The following is a 17,778-nucleotide window of genomic DNA, read 5'->3' on the forward strand; positions in this document are numbered from 1 at the left end:
ATAATCTATATCTGTAATGCCTACCCCAACGCCTAAACACTCTACCAACATGACACACCGCATGACGCTCGCCTCAAAAGATCCTCTTAATGCTGGGTCCTACCCATTGCACCTCTGAGCAGTTTCTCTTGTTCCTCCACTGCTCGATCCTATCCGTCATCCATCCCGACTTGAAGTCGACCCACCGATCTTTGCGATCAGGAGGTGGAGGGATGACGTTGCCCTTGTCGTCCTTGACCTCGGGCTCGATGATCTTTTCTGGTTCTCTCGGATCGCCGACTCTAAAGGATTTGGAGAGAACGCATTTCTGCTCATCTCTTCCTCTCCAGTTGAACTGGAGACACTCGTCGTTGTCGCTGCAGTACGACCCGCAGGCATCAAACGAGTCAATCTTTGCTTCAGGCGGAGCAACCCAGAAATCCCATTTCCCATTGTCCCAGTTGTCGGCTACCTTGCGGTCACCTGGGTGATGGAACCTCCAGACATCCGAGTAGAGCAACGGCCGCTATACATAGTCAGTGTGTGAAACAACAAAGGCACCATCTCAACTTACGCCAAGCTTCCTCTGGCCAAACTCCCATCTCCAGACATCCACCATGTCCTTTGGCTGGGTCTTGTGCAACGTCATCACAGGCTGGCACCAGTACTTGTCGCTAAACGGGATACTATGCAGGGGATGCGGGTTGAAGAGCGGCCAGTATCCCCGCAACGGCACGCTCACGTTCCACAGCGCCCAGCCGACGACGCTGTCGCCGCAGCAATCATTGCGAAGCATGGGAAGCCATTTTTCCGGGGCCGGAGGTTCAATGTACTGTCCGTAGGGTGTCGTCTTGCGCACTAGGAGGGCCTTGACGGCGCCACGGCTGAGGACAAAGCCAGGCCCGCCGTTTGCGAACCATGTCTTGATGTCCTGCTTGACGTCGTGGGTTCCCGGCGAGGGAGAGCCCATGTAGAGGGGCGCATCGGGATCGAAGGTTTGGAGGAATCGGAAGGCGTTGTCCCAAAAGACATATCTGAAGTAGTTATAAGCGCGAGTATAGAAATAGTGATCAGGAGCACAAACGTGTCTGTCTCAAAGAAAAAGTAAAAGTCCTTGTTGGGCTTGGTCCTCCATGCGCGCTCGATCATGGGCAAGAACTTGAACTTGTCCATCCTCCAGCCATTGATGCGCGCAGTCGCCTCCTTGTCCACATCGAGTGTCCCGTTGCTGCGCATCTCCTTCTGCCAGATGTAGTTTATAAAATCGGGATTGTCGTGGTAGTAGAGCTCCGGCAGGTCGGCCAGCACATCGATGACCTGATGTCCTCGCACCTCCTCGTCCAGATCCGAGTATACGAGAAGCTCATCCTTGCCAAAGCAAGCGCTGACGCTGTCAAACTGAGCGTCGATCCTGTCCTTGGCGTCGGCGTGGCCCAGCTTGAGGACAGGCTGGATGGTCTGGAGGAGGTGCTTTGGAAAGGTGGCGCATAGCTCGTTGGTGGTCTTTTCGGCGGGATCGATGGAGACGGGGAAGAAGGAGCTCGTGGTAGAGAAGGAGTAGTACTCGGAGACGCCATAGCTGCCGTGGATACGGCTCCAGAAGACGAGGATCAGGAATATGACGGAGCAAGAGCCAAAGATGGCCATGCGACTGAATCGCTTGTTGAGCATCATCCGCCGGGTGCCGATCGGGCCGGCGGGGGTCCAGAGGTTAGGCATGGAAGCTGTCGCTCAAACATGGCACTGAGGCCCGGAGAGCAGGAGACTTTTCGAAAGGTTGCTCGGTCGCAAGTTGAACGGAACGAACGTGGAAGAGGAGGCATCGCGGGATGGATGAAGCGGGCAGGGATGTGCTCCAATCGAGACAGGGAACGTCTAGCGCGATAGGGGGGGAGCCCGCTGGAGGTCCACTAAAGTAGCCTCTAGGGCCTGTAGAACCTTGTTTTGGACCTTCAACTTTGTTAGAGACAGGGTGTTGTAGGATATCTGGCCCCTGAAATTATTTTATTCTGAGACATTTGCAGATCAACAAGAACCAGTCTCATAACGGAGCAAAATCATTGTCTCAAGGCAGGTGTGTCATGATGTTCCTCGAGTGTGAGTTTGACTTCACATTCCTGCCCTGAGTGCCAAGTCTTGGTGGCCTTCTCTGGGGCCACAAGGAAAAGTAGGATGCTCAAATTCTGGTCATCTTGTGAAACGTGAGAATGAATAGTCTATCTGTGAATCAGTTTAAACTCCTTTTCCTGCCCTCGATGGACATTACTCCACATCCTGTGGATCACGACCCTGCGCATTGCGAGCCCTGAGTCCTGAATTCCCAGACGCAGTGCGGAAAACAGAGCTCGATGAAGGATTCTCATGAAGTGTGATGCCATTCTCTCCTTCGCGAGACCCTCCGCTTGACTGGCACTCTTGCGCAACAACTCTCTTGGACTCCCTGGTCGACCACCTCTTCTTGATCCACGGGAGGAAGTTGTAGTATCCTCCGCAAGCAAAGACACCACACCAGAGGACAAACTCTGTGGCGTAGATGACGATTCCGAGGTAATCGAGTTCCGGCTGGAAGAATACAGACGCGAGGGAAAAGACATCGCCTGCTGCGTCGATGGCCACGAATAGGAACGAGATGCCGCGCACTGTTCGGTGGATCCAGATGTCCCAGTAGTGACGCAGCACGCCCGCCGCGAGAAGGGCTGCAGAGAGAGAAGCCATGAGGATCATAGGCCATTCAATGTCTTTGGACTCGGGGATGCGGAGGGCAATGATTAAGCCTGCTTGAATGCCCCCCATGACGGCTGCAATTGGGAGGACGACGAGGAGTGATCTGTATACACTCCATTTCTGATTGCCGTCAGTTTCCTACTTGCACAACTACTTGGATGATTTTCTTACCCTCTCGTAGTAATAGCATTGAATCCAAGTGACCAGACTCAAAAGCGTCAGGATCTGAGGTTGAATGCGCAGGGCGATGTTGTACTCCTTGACGATGTTGTAGACACCAAGAGGAACACCCGCCCAGGCCCAGAGCATCATCATAGATGGCTGCAGGCCAGTCGCATTATGCCGACGGTAATTAACGACAATCTGAGGAATCAACTAGAAGTTCGGTTCGTCAACCAATGTTTACTCTCATGTTGTCTCATGACAAACCTGGATCGACCAGCAGACCTACGCGGCGTTAGCAACGAACCTCAACAATAGGGAAAGGAGAGCATCTTACGGCTCCTAGAGTGCCTAGCACATTAGCAGCGATAGGAACATCCATTTTTACCTTTACAATATTGATTGTAACAAGGAGAAAGATCCAAGCTCAGTCGCGAGATAAAGATCACGTTCAAGGATTCGGAGCTCCGAACCGGAGAAGCGAGATGGGCAAAATGAGCGCGCCAAGAAATGTTAGGCTGTGCTAATAAAATAGGTGGCAGGCTTAACATCTAGCGGCTAAGGTCCGCTATCGGGACTTGTAAAGCCAGAAAAGAGCATCATGTGATGGAAATAATACGGAATGAACCTAATGACGGACTCAATCATAACTGTAATACTGTATTGAACTGGTTGACACGATCTTCAGTGGTGGGTTGGTTCTTGACAACACCAAGGCACATCACGCACCTCTCTTTGTCAATACACTTTGGATGGACCCGTTGACCAAATTAGCACGGCATGTTGAAGGGCAAAATGTTACGGGCTGTGTCTGGGCTGTGCGTAGGCATTAAATATGCCTTGCAGGGCAATCCATCCTCCCAGGTGCCGAGTTTGCCGGGTGCAGTGAAGGATTCTGTGAACTCGACCAAATTGCTGTATCTTGAATACCTACAATATGATGCGAGTATTTCTTGGCTTAATTCATAATAATTATTTAAGCCTTCTGCAAGGAACTCGTGCCATTCGCGTGGACTTCTGTGCTGCCAATTGTTTATCATGAAACTGACTTCATCCTTCTAGAACTTGCGGCAAACGGCCTTGGACGAAATACGCCCTCAATGAGGCGCAGTTATTTCAACTCCATGAATCGCATTCGCGTACGGATCGACGGATCCGAAACCCTGTTCACGTCAACGCAATGTGGAGCGACACCACAACTATAACTACACGCTCTCGCAGACTTGTCTTGAGCTGAAATCTTGGCATCAACATTGAGCAAATATGGAATGCAAGTTACTTCACCTTCTCGCGATACTGGGCTTGTTCGCTTTCCCTGCGGCTGTTGGCTGGTTCAGTGTCCTCTCTTGGGCTGAAACCGTCTCTCTTGCTAGGGATGCATGGGGATTACTCTCTTGGTACAATGTGCCCTTCTATCATCAAGATACAACTAGTAAGTAAACAAGATGTTGTGACTGGAGGTCATGTATTAATATGCCTAGATGCTTTGCCCGAGCAGTCCAGACACTCAGTCAAGGAGTATGTGAATTCAATCCTCGGGTCACTCAACCCTTCAGTGCCACGGCTCGAGTGCCCAGTACCAGATGCTAAACGATACGAACCCCTTCGGGAGCCTGCCTTTGCAGTGCCAGGAATCGACTACATCTTTGCCGTACGAGTGGTGAAAGACCTGGACCAGTTGCCCACACTCCTCGGCGCCGTTCTCAATGCCATGATGCTCCTAGGACCATACCGTTGCGCCTTGACAGTCATTCGCAGCGGCTGGAGACCACAGATGGACGATGTGCTAGAAGAATTGCGTCTTGGGATCGAACACCTAGGTGCAGTTTACAACTACACCTCGTTCGCCTACGGCCCTCGCGTTTATAAACATCGCAATCAGGCGATAGGCGCTGTGCGTCATGCCAGGAAAGAGGTGTCAGAAGACGCGACGATTGTCTTCCTGGACGACGTGGACATTTGTAGCGAGGATATTCTTGAGTTGATTCTCCAACGGGAGAATCTGGGAGCTGACATGACATGCGGCATGCAATGGACTCTCCACAAATCCAGCGACACTCCCTTGTTTAAGAACGACGGAACTTGTCGAGATATGCAGGGGGACAAGTTCGGTCACGTCGCGCCTGAGAAGTGGACCCAGGGGACGGATGTTAAGGAATACTTCTGGAAATCCTCCAAAGACCAGGCTCGATTCAACGAGAAGCGGCCCTTCCAGGTGTTTTCCTGCTGGGGCGGCGCAGCAGCCTTCGCGGCCTCTACCTTCACGAGACTCGAGCAGACGTTTAGACTGCCGGTAAAGGGGGCAGAGTGCACTCAGCCAGACACGAGACTATTTTGCAAAGACATGTGGTCCCACGGTCGAGGAAAGATTGCAGTCGTTCCCAGCGTCAACGTTGCCAGACGCCAGGGCGATGACTTCAATGTCAAGAAGAGCATAGGGTTCACTGCAGATCTGGTGCGGGGACAGGACCCCAAGGGAGATCGGATCGCCTGGGTGAAGGAGCCGCCTAAGGAGGTGCTTTGCTCCAAGAAGAGGTGGGAGGCGTGGGATGCGGGTTTGCCTTTGGATGATCCGTGGGATTATGAGCTGCAGGAGGAGGTTTCATGATTGGAGGGGTGTGAATGGAAGGAATGAACTGTACTTGCTAAGGTTGAGAAGAAGGTTAGAGCACACTAGGAGCTTGTAGATGTAAATGTATGATGAAGAGGCTATTTCTAGACCATGAGCGTACATGTGATGTGCTACTGACAAGCTTTGTCTTCACTCAACCTCCCGGAACCTCCTTCGACGAGATCTACATTGAAACTTCTACCGGTTGAATTGAAGGGACCACTGCATTAAATACCTGTTGGTTAGTATCATAGTTGCCGAGTCTTGACCAACCGCTTCTGAAGCCGACGCGCGTCCTTGCTCCACTGCCCACGATCTTCGAATACCACGTTGGTTAGCCGACTTGTTGGGCCTCCCTTGTCTCCACGCGGCACTGGTCCCTGCGGCTTAAAACTTGATCTGGGGTAAACAACTACAGTCGATGTATGCCGGGTCGGCTCGAAGTTCCCTCGATCCCCTAGTTTGGGGACCGGGGTCGATATTGACGTCTGCGACAGAAGGCAGATAACGCATAGGCTATACCCGAGGCTAGTGCGACTCTCAACATGTCGTATGGGGCAGTCACAAGTTTTAGACTCACCTCCATCAATTATAGTACGAGTCCCGTTCCTGTCGTGCCTTCTTGCTATGCTGACTTGCATCATGTCAGGTTTCAATGGTGATGGAGCCGAGTATACCGATCAAGAAAAAAGACAAGACACCCGAGGGGTAGCGTGTAGCACTGGCTTCTCTAAATACCTTAAAATAGGTACCTTGGTAAAACATAATGCTTTGTATCTCTTTTGGTTGTCATTTCACTGTTTCTATTAAACCTTAATAGTCACCCTCAGGGAGGATACGCAGATTGGTGCCCCTGCGCTGGCGTTTTTTCTTGACCTGCGTGTTGAGCCAAACAAAAGCTTTGTGGCAATACGGAGACTGACCCTTATAGAATATGATTGTTGTCATCCAATCCCTGATATGATGCTGTGGCTTCTTGTCTGCGGCGTCCGCGGTATCCTTCCGGGGTGGGCAAAGACCAGGATCAAGCAGTGTCCGAAGTCGCTCTTCTCCTATTTAGACAATGAGGGTGAGAACTAGCAGGACGGAGCCTATAGTGTGTATGTGGAGGGGTATATCAGCTAGGTTTGTGTGATCTAGCTGGGCTCTCTGTCCGGGCCTGTTTCCGGCGAGGGTCTTAGAAGGTTCAGTCGGTATAACAGATTCAAGTCCAATAGAGGACCTTCTTAGAATACAAACTGCGTCGGAAAGAAGGGTATGAGCCCATCCTCAATAAGATGATGGTAATAAGACAATGGAACTGCAGCATGTCCCAGCCAAACCTATCCTTCGTCTCCAAGACACCATTCAGGTATAGCCATTACCACCCCACGCCCGTTCAACAAGGGTCCAAAAGCCAAGGCCTCGGCTGAACCGCTCTTGCACAGACATGGATGCTGACGAGTTTCCTCTTGAAGATAAGCGGCCCGTCGTGGCGTGACGACGGACGGACTGCACCCGTAGATCGGGAAGTGGTCTTGGCCATCTCCAAGGTTGCTCTTTTGCATCACTAGGTGCGTTATAAAACGTCGAGGTGTGGCTCTGCCTGGCTTGGCGGGTGGTCGAACTCGTGGGTCATGGCTGGGCCAGGAACATGTGGGAGTTGGTTATAACCAAGTCGCTGGGTTAATCCAATGATATATCTTTGTCCTTGACCGAGTGATCGCTCTTCTTAAGATGGTAGAAGAACAGCGAATAAAGGCGAGGCGACAGATCTCTAACAAGCATCCAAATCGACTGTTCGACAACAAAGACATGAGAAACTACGAGGGTCCAAGATGGGAATTCGCCTAATTACCTTCTTGGACTAGACAACTCCAGTTCGTCGTAACCGAGAGCGGAACCCATACAAAAAGTTGTTCCGCGGCTCCGGTCCATCCTTATTAGTGCACCTATTTCGTCTCCAACGGACTTTGAGCGGACTTTTGATCTGATAAGTCAAGAACCAAAGGTGGCAATGACCTGGCTCCCTGCCATTGCCCAGAACAAGTCAAAGATCTGAGGCTCAGGACAGCTTGGGAAACCCGTGTGCGCGGTACCATCTCACAGTTGAACACACTATTATGACAGGGAAACCATCTGTTGGAGGACAAAGCGCTTATCTGATCCGAGACTACAGTGCTGAACCATGCTAGTTCTTGACAGCTCAGTACCTGAGTGAAGGAATTTCTCTCCCACCTGAAAAAAAAAAGGACCTGCCAAGAACGGTCTACCGTTGTAAGCTCATGTGTTCGTACCCCTCGGACCCCGTTTCGGGAGGTCTGGTCCGACGCCTTGGGCCCCTGGTCGCCAAGGGCGCGCTAGACTTCGGATCAGATAACTTTAACACGAGGAGTGCAGACATGGTGTAAGTGGAGGGCGAGAGGCAGATGGTAAGTTGACGGGCAGTCTAGACCTTTAACTGACATGTTTGTCTGCAAGAGTTCTTGAGCGATTAATGGTTGCTATCAGTGTGACACGAGTTAAACTGGAGTCTCTGAACGGAGTCTCGGCTTGTCTGTTCATGTAACCCACGATGTACACACCTAAATGTATACCTCCCCGAGCTAGCTTCGCCCAGAACGAGGGGCCACACCAGTTCAGTTCAACCCTGTCGTCCAAGTGGCGACACCCTCAGCACCCAGTTCGAGCTGAGTCTTCGCCAAGGATCATCGGCAGACACGCCTCGGCCCATGGCGGGTGCGCATGTGGCCCAGGACGGGGGACCTTTGCCCTACCAGCAAGGGTACCTGCGGAATTCAGCTCCGGAGATGCTGGTGGCTCGATGGCAAGATCGGACTGGGCTGGCCGATGGAGATGCGAGGAGGGGTTTATAACTGTCCCTTCAGCCTCTTGACCTCGAACCGGTTTTGTCCATTCAAGCTTTTTTATACCCAGTTTCTTTGTCAAGATAACCACTTGGCCATCTGTTCTTTCCCCCGTACACCTAATTCATCTTCATCAATCGTCAAGATGGTTCTGGCAGTGACCCCCGCGTTGATCCCGGACATCCCGGAGCTCTACGACATCTACTTCAAGGCCTTTGACAATGACGACATGGGCCGTCGAATGGTCGAGATCCTCTTCCCCCAGGGCATCACCCCCGAGTTCAAGAAGGCCCACGCCGCGGGAACGCTGGCTTACTGGCACACTTCCAACACGCAGTTCACCTTCAAGTGCATCGACACCGAGACGGGCGAGATCCTCGGCATGGGTCTGGCCGATCTGGTCCTGAACCCTCCCGAGAAGAGAGAGAACCCTGGTGTGCAGTGGCTTGAGGGTAAGGAGCGTGAGAGGGCTGAGAAGATTCTCAACCCCCTTTGGGATGCTCGAGATGAGCTCATCGGCGGACAGAACCACATCTGTAAGTTGCTTGACCCTGTTCTGTCCTGACAAGACTGCTGACACTCGACAGACGTCCATGTCATCGCCGTCGACCCTAAGCACCAAGGCCGCAAGGCCGGCGCCCTCCTCTGCCAGTACGGCATCGAGCAGGCCGAGCGCCTCCAGATCCCCATGTACTTCGAGTCGTCCCCCACGACGCTCGGCCTCTACAAAAAGGTGGGCTTCGAGGAGCTCAAGAAGCAGGTGATTCACGCGGCCGAGGACCTGGGCACCCCCGAGGACGTGGTGGTTCCGCTGTGCATCCGCATGCCTGCCGCCGCCAACGGCATGTCCTTTGAGGAGTGGCAGGCCAAGGGGTACCCCAAGTTCGAGACGAGGCCCATCGACACGAGTATCCTGGCAAAGGCCGCGAGCGCTGCTGCCGGTGGTACTGATTTGCTCGGTCTGCTTGAGAATTTGACCACGGCTTGCGGTGGAGAGAAGAACCTCATGGCTCTCGCTTCTATGGCTTCCACTATTGGCGTTGATAAGCTGCCTGGGCTTCTTTCACTCATGGGAATCTCATCTCCTGAGCCTGCAGCAGCAGCACCAGTAGCTCCCAAGGCGGAACCCGCGGTTGTCAAGCCCACAGAGACAACAGTCGAGACGACGGTCGAGGTGGCCCAGCCCTAGATTTCTTGGTAGTCAGTGCACGGATGATGGAGCAGGTTAGCAGTTTTACGAAATACCCCAAGCAGAGAAAGAAAAAAGGAACAAGGATGTTGTATAGGTAGATGTTAGCGAGAGAGAACAAGGGGGGTGCCCGACATCGGTTAGATGGCTTGTTAAGGTACCTAAAAGAAAGGTACGTACCGAACTTAATTTGCGTTATCAGATCATCAGATAAATTCGTCCCACATCGTGACTCTTGGCACACGCGACAAGAACCAAACAAAACCAAGCCCGTTAAGTAAAGAGTGTGAACCCTTGAAAGAATGTTCCGAGACATAAATCCACGTGAAAGAAGGAAAAAAGCCGCGGAAGGCGTGTGGGCTGCTGCGGAACATTTGCGTGGGATTAAGTAGCATGACCACAACGTACATAGTACCTGGCTGTTACGTATTTCCCCTTCAGCTGAAAGAGGACGCAGAGGTACTCCGTAGCTGGACTAAACCCGAGCCGATGAATAAAATGCCTTGGGACGCAGCCAACATCTCACCCATGTTACCCTCTTACCTCTTGCATCCTTCACCTCTTTTGAAAGAGTCCAATTGAAGCCATTCTCTCTAGAGTACGACAATCACAATGCTGGACAAGCCCGTCCTCTTCAGCAAGGTCCTAGCCTACACCTTTGCCTTCTTCTTCCGAGAATGGCGTCGCGCCCTAGGAAGAACCACAGACGGCTGGGCCTCCAAAGTCTCAAGCAAAAAGCCCTCGGACACGCGGGACCGCAACATTGTCATTGTCGGCGCCAGCTTTGCAGGATACCAAGCCGCCAGGGTTCTCTCCATGAACCTCCCCCCCGGAACGTCGTTCAGAGTGGTTGTCATTGAGCCGAATTCGCATTTTCAGTTTACTTGGGTTCTTCCGAGGTTTTGTGTCGCAAAGGGTCATGAGCACAAGGCGTTCATTCCGTATCAACAGGATCTTAAGGAGCTTCCTGAGGGTGCGCTTCATTGGGTCCAGGATCGTGTTGTTGAGGTGACAAAGACGCACGTCAAGCTTCAAGCGAGCGGCGAGGAGATCCCATACGAGTACCTCATCGTCGCCACCGGTTCCGCTGTCAAGGATGGTCTTCCTTCGCGACCCAATGCTGCCGACAAGCTCGAGGCGATGAAGAAAATGCAGGATATGCAAAATGGCATTGAGAATGCTACCAAGATTGTCGTTGTTGGAGGCGGTGCTGCTGGTGTTGAGCTTGCGACAGATGCCAAGTCCAAATATCCCGACAAGACTGTCGTTCTGGTGCACTCTCGAGCGGCGCCTATGCATCGGTTTAGCAAGACTCTTCAGGATGCTGCGGTTGAGGGCATCAACAAGCTCGGCATCGAGCTCATCCTTGAGGATCGTGTGGTCAGCGAGGAGTCGGGAACAGTCACTCTGCGATCCGGCAAGGTCATTGAGTGCGATTACTTCGTAAGTCCCCCATATCATCTCCAGAAACTCCAACTCACAACTCCAGATCAACTGCGTCGGCCAAAAACCCGCCTCAGATATCCTCAAGACCCTCGTCCCCGGCGTCATCACCGAGTCCGGCCACATCAAGGTCAAGCCAACGCTCCAGATCGCCGACGACGCCTTCCCCAACATCTACGCCTGCGGTGATGTCGCGGACACCAAGACGGCCAACCCTAACGGTCGCTCGGCGAATCGTCAGGCTGATGTGGCGGCTGATAACGTGCTCCAAGCTCTGCGCGGAAAGAAGCCTAGCTACACTTTTACAAACTACTGGGCTGATGGCATCATTAAGTTGACTCTGGGCATTGTAAGTATCCCATTATTCTTTCACTGATATAGAGCTAACGCAGTATCAGGACAAGTCCGTCACGTATCTTAGTGACGGAAACAAGCAGCTCCTCTGGGAGGCCGAGGAGAAGGACGAGGCCCTCATGGCCGCTGACTGCTGGCGAAAGTTTGGGGCTACGCCTTTCGAGGATGACTACATGCCCAAGGATGCAACCACCGAGGCTGTTACTCCTGAGGCTGCCACTCCCAAGGTCGCGGATAAGGAGCAAGTCTAGATGATATACCCGTTGTGTAGATGTTGATTGTTGAGGATAATATTATACCATTTCATTCTGTCGCACGAGATTAGGCATCTGTATTGAACCTACAATCTTCGAGACACCATTCTGAGCAGCACCTTGAACGACCCTCTCGAATTGGCCTGTACTGGATGACCAATATCCAACTTCTAACAGGACCATCATCTCACCATCCCGCACTCATGACAGCCTCAACAACCCCTCCAGGCACGAACCACCATCCCAATAAGGATAGTCACCCCCCAAGGAACAGCTGGAGAAGAAATAACCTCAACACGGACCCCAGAGTATATCGCATCGGGCTAATCGTGTGCAGGAAACCCTTGTCCCAGAGTGTGGGGGTGGCGTGAACAGTCGATGGATGGCATGTTTTGAACCTTCAGCTCGGTTAAGGCTGTCGAGATAGACGAGAGTATTTACAAGCTGTTGTACAGACACAGGTCGGTCTATTCGACCATACGGAATACCTCTTCGATCCAGGCTCTCCAGTCATGGTCCGTTTTCTCGGGCTTCCACCCCAGTTCATACGCTCTGTTGGGCAGAGTCTTGTTCCTGTACCACCATCAGCAACTTGCGATCCAAGACATGCCATGAGCCGACAAACCTCATGCAGAAACACAGTTTCGTAATGCCTTGGTCACCATTCGTCGATTCCTCCCACCGTTGCGCAGCCTCTTCTACTATGATGGATCGTGGGTCGGCAGACTTGAGCACACCCCTGGAAACACCGACCTCTCCAACGAGTTTCGCGACGTCGAACCAGTTATGGTATCCCGTTTCCGTAAAGAACAGTCCATCTCTTCCAGAGAGCACGTCCTCATCTCGTAGGATCCGCAATATCATGACTTTGTACAGCTCAGCAAGGTCCGTGATGTGTACATGGCCCGCTCCCCCGAGCCCATCGCCAATGTACTCGGGGTACCCCACGTCAATGGCCTTTTTGACAAGGTCAAAGAGTTGTGGCGTATGTTTGTTGAATAGGCCTGTTCCTTCGCCGTAAATGTCGGGCGGGAGGAGGATATGGGCCTCCACGCCATGCTGCTCTGCGGCTGCGATGACCCCGAGCAACGTGGTTCGTTGCGAGAAAGGTGACTCTTCTTCCAACTTCCTCAAATGATCCAGCAGATGGTCTTCCTTAAATTCGGTTAAGCTTGGCTCGCTTGGCAGTTCTGGACCTGCAAGGTTCCAAGTCCCAGATGTCTGTTATCAGAGTCAGCTTCAGGCAACTCTTACAAGACACCATCTTACATGAATGTAGTGGACCTTGCCACCTTTCTGTATTTTTCTCCGGCCCAGTCCCTCGATCAACGCCAAAGCCGAGCCAAGATGAAACCCGGAAGCAGTATGGATCACCACGTCGTGCTCAGCGGCAACACGCCTCAAATGCTCCGAGTCATCCAAGTCTCGAAAGGTGGAGGTCTTTATACCCTGAGACGCAAGAACGTCTGCTTGATCCTTCTTTCGGACCAGCGCCGTGACGGCCGATGACTGAATGAGGGCACCTCCAGACTTCAACAGCGTTGTCAGAACTGAACCACCGCTGGGGTCATGGTCAGCCATCCGTACTCAGGCAATACCAAAGCCTTACACATAGCCAGTCGCGCCGGTGACGAGTATCTTGCGTTGAGCCATTGGTTCGAGGCCGTCAAACAGTCGTTGTAGAAGCAGGATGTGAGTCAACCCTCTGAGATCCCGCATTAGCTGCGAAACCCCGCACACGGTGGAATTCATTCCGCTGATGACTGAAAGACGAGAGCGTGATAAGGTGTGAATCGCACATGTTAGGATAGGGTCTGATGTGACTGCAGTCAACATGATGTATTCAAACTCGGATATTGCATTACTGCGAAGGAGAACAATCCGGCTCCTATACCAACGCCTCATCCTTCCGGGCGTATCATTTTGTTGCTCTTTAGAACGTCGTCTGTAGCTTCGGGTAGTCCTTAGCCTGCGCATGCAAGTCTGCAAAGATGGCAGCCGACTCGTCTTCTGCCAGGTCCTTCATACGCTCAAAGTCATCCTCCTCGAGGTTCTCGAGCACCGTCTTTGGGTCTTCCTTGTCCTTCTCTTCGTTCTCCTTCAGTGGCTCAACGGCCTTTTTGATACCCGATGATTCCCCAATGAGTAGAATCTGGGTATTGACATAGTCCAAGTGAGCAGGCTTCGAGGGCATCCAGCGGAGAGTTCGGAACTCGTCAATGATTCTAGAAACGCGTCAGCATCAGCTGTTCTTTTTGGTAGAGGTCTTCCTCACTCTTTTGGAAAATCAGGCCTTTCAGGCAGCTGCGTATTCGCAGGCCCAGAATGCTGGGGGTTCTTGGTACTGATGATGAAGCTTCCCTCTTTCTTGAGGCCTAGCTCTCCCTGCACCTCATCTAACTTTTCGGGGAGCGTCAAGAGATATGCCAAGTGGCTATCCTGACCCGTCGACGTGATGGCATACACGCCCTCGCCGACGGGCGTGGCAGCTGGGGTGCGGCGTGTGCCGGCCGTCTTTGTCTCATACTCGGACGCTGCAAGGAACTCCTTCTTGATCTCGTCGTAAGAGGCGCCGGACTTTTCAACAAACACCATGAAGCGATCCTTGCCGCTCACAGGCAGTGTCTTCTTGGGAAGGGCGAGCAATCGAGTGGTCCCAACGTCAGCAAGGGTGCCCTCACCCAGTCGAGCATCCTTCGCGATAGGGCGCAGCAGGATGTGCGAACGCGCAATGTCTTGGACACTCTCGGGGTCCTCAATGTTTACGCGGCCGCGCATAAAGAAGTAGATGATGCCTTTCTCGAGGATGTTGGACGGGACATTGGGTTCTTCGGCAGGCTGAACAGCGCCTTTGGCATCCGCCTCCTCCTTCTCGCTGACCTTGGCCTTCTCTTCATTCTTCTCCTCAGACTTGTCGTCTGCGTGTTCCGATGTGACCCCTACATCTTCGAGGGTCTTTTGCTCTTCGGTCTTTGGGCGCTTTGCATCGGGCGACTCATGCTGTATCTGATGCTTCTCACCAGTCGATGCCTGATTCTCTCCACTGCCGTTCTCTTGCGAAACCTTGGGATCGGAGTGGGCCATTTTCGATAATTGACAGAGTAGGATTGGCACAATCAGAAGAGAAGTTGCGGGAGGCTTGTTTAAGATCGGGAGGAGTTGTCTTGGACGCGTCGCGTAGGTTGTCGCACAGGTGATGTCATAGACCTCTCATCCCCAGCCGCGTCTCGTTCGTGTCTATGAGCCACACTAGCCGGATGCATATGTCATTAACTTCTCACCATCAAGCTGTGGCTGGCTAGGTCAAGGGATGGCATCTGGATTGGCCTTGACCATGCCAAGGCCACCGATATCACGCTCCAGCAACCGCAACGCCTCTCGAGCAAAAGGGGCAGCGGCACCGCGGACTCTCAAAGCCCATCTCAATTCTTCAACTCGGGCCGCGCACCAAGCCATCTCATCGAATGAGTCTGCTGTTGCCCATAAAAGTCCCGCCATGGATCCGATCTCGGCTGCTTGATAGGCCGCAGCGCTACCCCAGAATGCTGCCGTGTGCTCTGGACGAAGAGATCCAAGTAACTCAATTGCCGACTGTAGCTTTGCCCGGGCAGTCGATCTCAAAACTTCGTAGAGCGATCCAGGTGTATCGGGAGTCATGATCCGAACAAGAGCCCGGTGTAACGCAATCTCCACAGCAGCATGCGCTAGGTGAAGAGCACCGTTTGCACAAAGCTCCCTAAGCTTTGTGCTTTGAAGTTGAAGCCGATGAGGCAGATTCGCGTGCCATTCACGAAGACGAAAGACCAGAGGTTTTGCCCGCTCAACAGCGGCGACAACCCCCATCTGATCCAAGGTCCCTCCCGTGCGAGTAGCCGCGGCGCTGTAGAATGTCCGGATCACATCGCTTAGGATCTGCGTCAGCTCGATATGACGCATAAACAAGTCCCAGCCAACAATAATTGGCGAAGTATGGTCCCGGTTGGCCTCTGGGTCTATCGCGCCCAGCTCGGGGTAATCAGATACAGTACAGAGACGAACGTCCCAGTCACTGTCCTGGATGAGAAAGGGCCGTCCATGAATACACGCTCCCCAGCGGTCCTGCATGTACAGAGCCCAGGCCAATCTCCGTCTAAGCCCAACCTCCCACGCAGGAATGGCCCAGGCACTGCAGTCGATATGGATGCCTAGATCCTGTGCCATGGCAACTAGCTGTGCCGTAAACATGCGGTTCGACATTGGGTGGGTGTGAGAGCCGGACTCGACAATCCGGCGGTTGCGTTGGAGCAGCAAGAGTCCAGCTTCAAGCGTACTAAGCTTGGGTCTGCGCATATCTTGAGCAATGGTGCGCTCGGCCAACTGCTCAAGGGCCGCAGGATCTGGGATCGACTCGACCTCACGGCCAGCAAGGGAGCTGTCATATAGCTGCCAGTCCAGAGCCACGAGGTAGACGGCAGCCAGCAAAGAGGGCGCAAAGTGTCGATGGGATAGTCGATGCTTGCTGATAAAGACATCCTTGTGCAGGATGGGAAAGCTGGGATGGACGATACGAAAGTAGAGGTCAACCAGCGTCCGGCCCAGAGGGTGAACAGTAGCCTCGATGGCATCCAAGTCGGCAATCCGAGTCTGTTCAGACGCGGCTGATTCGTCAGGATGCACAAGGAATATCGTCTTGTAGTCGAGGCGTCTGGCAAACGACGACGACGCCGGAAGAGGCGGAGGATCCTGGTTCATGAGGTTTGGGCGATGTAGGTCGAGCAAGACGGGGTCGCGATAGTCGGTAGGTCCAATGTATTCAGCGTGAGTCTTCAAGTCCAGGCCAAGGGTGTTGCTGAGGATGGGAGGACGAGGAGCTTCAGGGGCTTCTTCCTCGACGCGTGCCATTTGCTGCGTCTGTCCCGTGATAGGCGGTCCCTGGGCGGCAGATGTGCTCTCTACACTCGCCGGGGTAGAAGCAGCAGCATCGCCCTGGCGGCTCGAGGTAGGGGAGGCCCCTGAGTTTCCCGGCCCGCTGAAGCTGTTCTGCAGCGGTGGTGATGTCGCGTCTCCAGCATTCAACTCCTCGGTCCCATCACGAGACGCGGCCTGTCTTTCCCGTTCACGCTCCCGATTCTGGCGTCGCTGACGAGGAGTCGGGCCTCTCAGAAAGGTACAAGGTTGGTTGTGAAAGGTGCACAGGACACATCGGAACTGACCCTCCTCCTTGACGCACCGCGTCTTGCGGACACGACAAGTATCACAAGGCCTCGAGCGCGCCGAGGCCGGCGGGCCGCCGCCGTTGCTGCTGTTGTTACTATTCCCCGCGCCGGCGGTATTCAAACCTGGGCCGGACAGATCAGCCGGGCCGCCCTGCATGGCGAGAGGTGAATCACGATGAATGACGGGCTGGGAAAACATGTGCTGGTTACTACCATGACCCCACCCACCCCGGTAGGAAGGCGTCTGGCTAGAGTGTCACTAGGTAGATGCACAGTGATAAGAGACTCGGGCCCATCTTCCAGCTCTACTCGTGCAGATGGATGCTAAGCGGAGCCGCGGGACGGGAACATGGAACGCGATGGGAAGGTAGAGTCGTTACAACGACTCGAGCGAGCGCGGAGAATCTCCACGGGCGGACTTGACTTGTGCTTATCGACATGGTCCGGGTTGGGCCCATGGCACGATAAGGAATTTGATGGAGGAGGCAGGGAGCCCCACGGGGTCGGAAATACGGGGAAACGGATACACCGAGATGCTGTGGGAGGTCAATGCCTTCAGGTTTGTTTCACAGACAGGCAGGTATTGGTGTAAGATAGCGAGTTGGGCAGTTCATGTATCTCGGTAAAATACTCAACTCCAAGATGTCTCTGGTGATGCATGTCTAGGTACCAAGTGCAGGTCCAAAACACGCAGATCTGATGCAGGAGCTCATGTACCTCCACTCTCAGCCCAGAGACGGGGGTCAAGACAGAATGGCAAAAGCAAGGCACGTCTAACTACTCTCAAATATCATCAGTTGTCGAGCAAAGAATATACATTAAGCACAATAAAATGGCAGGAAAATGCTAAATCATAGTCTAATACTTCCATCGCTAAACTGAGGGAGCACAAGTCAATACCTTTGGACCGGCGTCATATTTTGTACAAACGCCATTACGTATAAAATCAACCAATAACTTTCCGTCTCTATATCTCATCCCCTTCGGCTATCTCCTCTCAAACCTGATACTTATACACCTC

The 17,778-nt window shown here is 53.0% G+C and overlaps 6 protein-coding genes and 1 pseudogene across 7 annotated transcripts, besides 1 other annotated feature; 3 read left to right on the forward strand and 4 right to left on the reverse strand.

The window, feature by feature from the left end:
- Positions 1 to 73: 73 nt before the first annotated feature.
- Positions 74 to 1,698, reverse strand: NCS57_00688000 (uncharacterized protein; the record flags this gene model as incomplete). The annotated part of the gene is made up of 3 exons (XM_053056751.1): positions 74 to 505; positions 554 to 1,013; positions 1,064 to 1,698. 3 exons carry the CDS (start codon positions 1,696 to 1,698, stop codon positions 74 to 76), a joined length of 1,527 nt encoding a protein of 508 aa, XP_052912946.1.
- A 543-nt stretch (positions 1,699 to 2,241) lies between these two features.
- NCS57_00688100 (uncharacterized protein) lies at positions 2,242 to 3,289 on the reverse strand (the record flags this gene model as incomplete). The annotated part of the gene is made up of 4 exons (XM_053056752.1): positions 3,203 to 3,289; positions 3,133 to 3,150; positions 2,875 to 3,078; positions 2,242 to 2,823 (listed from the first exon to the last, which is right to left on the reverse strand). The coding sequence occupies exons 1-4, from the start codon at positions 3,245 to 3,247 to the stop codon at positions 2,242 to 2,244; spliced, it is 849 nt and encodes a 282-aa protein (XP_052912947.1). The 5' UTR covers positions 3,248 to 3,289.
- Positions 3,290 to 4,125: 836 nt separating this feature from the next.
- NCS57_00688200 lies at positions 4,126 to 5,473 on the forward strand (annotated as a pseudogene). The gene is made up of 2 exons: positions 4,126 to 4,297; positions 4,347 to 5,473.
- Positions 4,126 to 5,473: a sequence feature.
- A 2,994-nt stretch (positions 5,474 to 8,467) lies between these two features.
- NCS57_00688300 (N-acetyltransferase domain-containing protein) lies at positions 8,468 to 9,511 on the forward strand (the record flags this gene model as incomplete). Its single annotated transcript, XM_053056753.1, has 2 exons — positions 8,468 to 8,858; positions 8,910 to 9,511. 2 exons carry the CDS (start codon positions 8,468 to 8,470, stop codon positions 9,509 to 9,511), a joined length of 993 nt encoding a protein of 330 aa, XP_052912948.1.
- A 612-nt stretch (positions 9,512 to 10,123) lies between these two features.
- On the forward strand, positions 10,124 to 11,559 carry NCS57_00688400 (Pyr-redox-2 domain-containing protein; the record flags this gene model as incomplete). The annotated part of the gene is made up of 3 exons (XM_053056754.1): positions 10,124 to 10,954; positions 11,001 to 11,303; positions 11,353 to 11,559. 3 exons carry the CDS (start codon positions 10,124 to 10,126, stop codon positions 11,557 to 11,559), a joined length of 1,341 nt encoding a protein of 446 aa, XP_052912949.1.
- A 470-nt stretch (positions 11,560 to 12,029) lies between these two features.
- Positions 12,030 to 14,646, reverse strand: NCS57_00688500 (Epimerase domain-containing protein; the record flags this gene model as incomplete). The annotated part of the gene is made up of 6 exons (XM_053056755.1): positions 12,030 to 12,135; positions 12,188 to 12,783; positions 12,832 to 13,123; positions 13,172 to 13,267; positions 13,503 to 13,787; positions 13,838 to 14,646. The coding sequence occupies 6 exons, from the start codon at positions 14,644 to 14,646 to the stop codon at positions 12,030 to 12,032; spliced, it is 2,184 nt and encodes a 727-aa protein (XP_052912950.1).
- A 219-nt stretch (positions 14,647 to 14,865) lies between these two features.
- Positions 14,866 to 16,956, reverse strand: NCS57_00688600 (Zn(2)-C6 fungal-type domain-containing protein; the record flags this gene model as incomplete). Its single annotated transcript, XM_053056756.1, has 1 exon — positions 14,866 to 16,956. One exon carries the CDS (start codon positions 16,954 to 16,956, stop codon positions 14,866 to 14,868), a length of 2,091 nt encoding a protein of 696 aa, XP_052912951.1.
- Between the last annotated feature and the right edge of the window lie 822 nt (positions 16,957 to 17,778).

The sequence above is a fragment of the Fusarium keratoplasticum genome, chromosome 5 (genome assembly GCF_025433545.1).
Source record: "Fusarium keratoplasticum isolate Fu6.1 chromosome 5, whole genome shotgun sequence".
Classification (NCBI taxonomy): domain Eukaryota; kingdom Fungi; phylum Ascomycota; class Sordariomycetes; order Hypocreales; family Nectriaceae; genus Fusarium; species Fusarium keratoplasticum.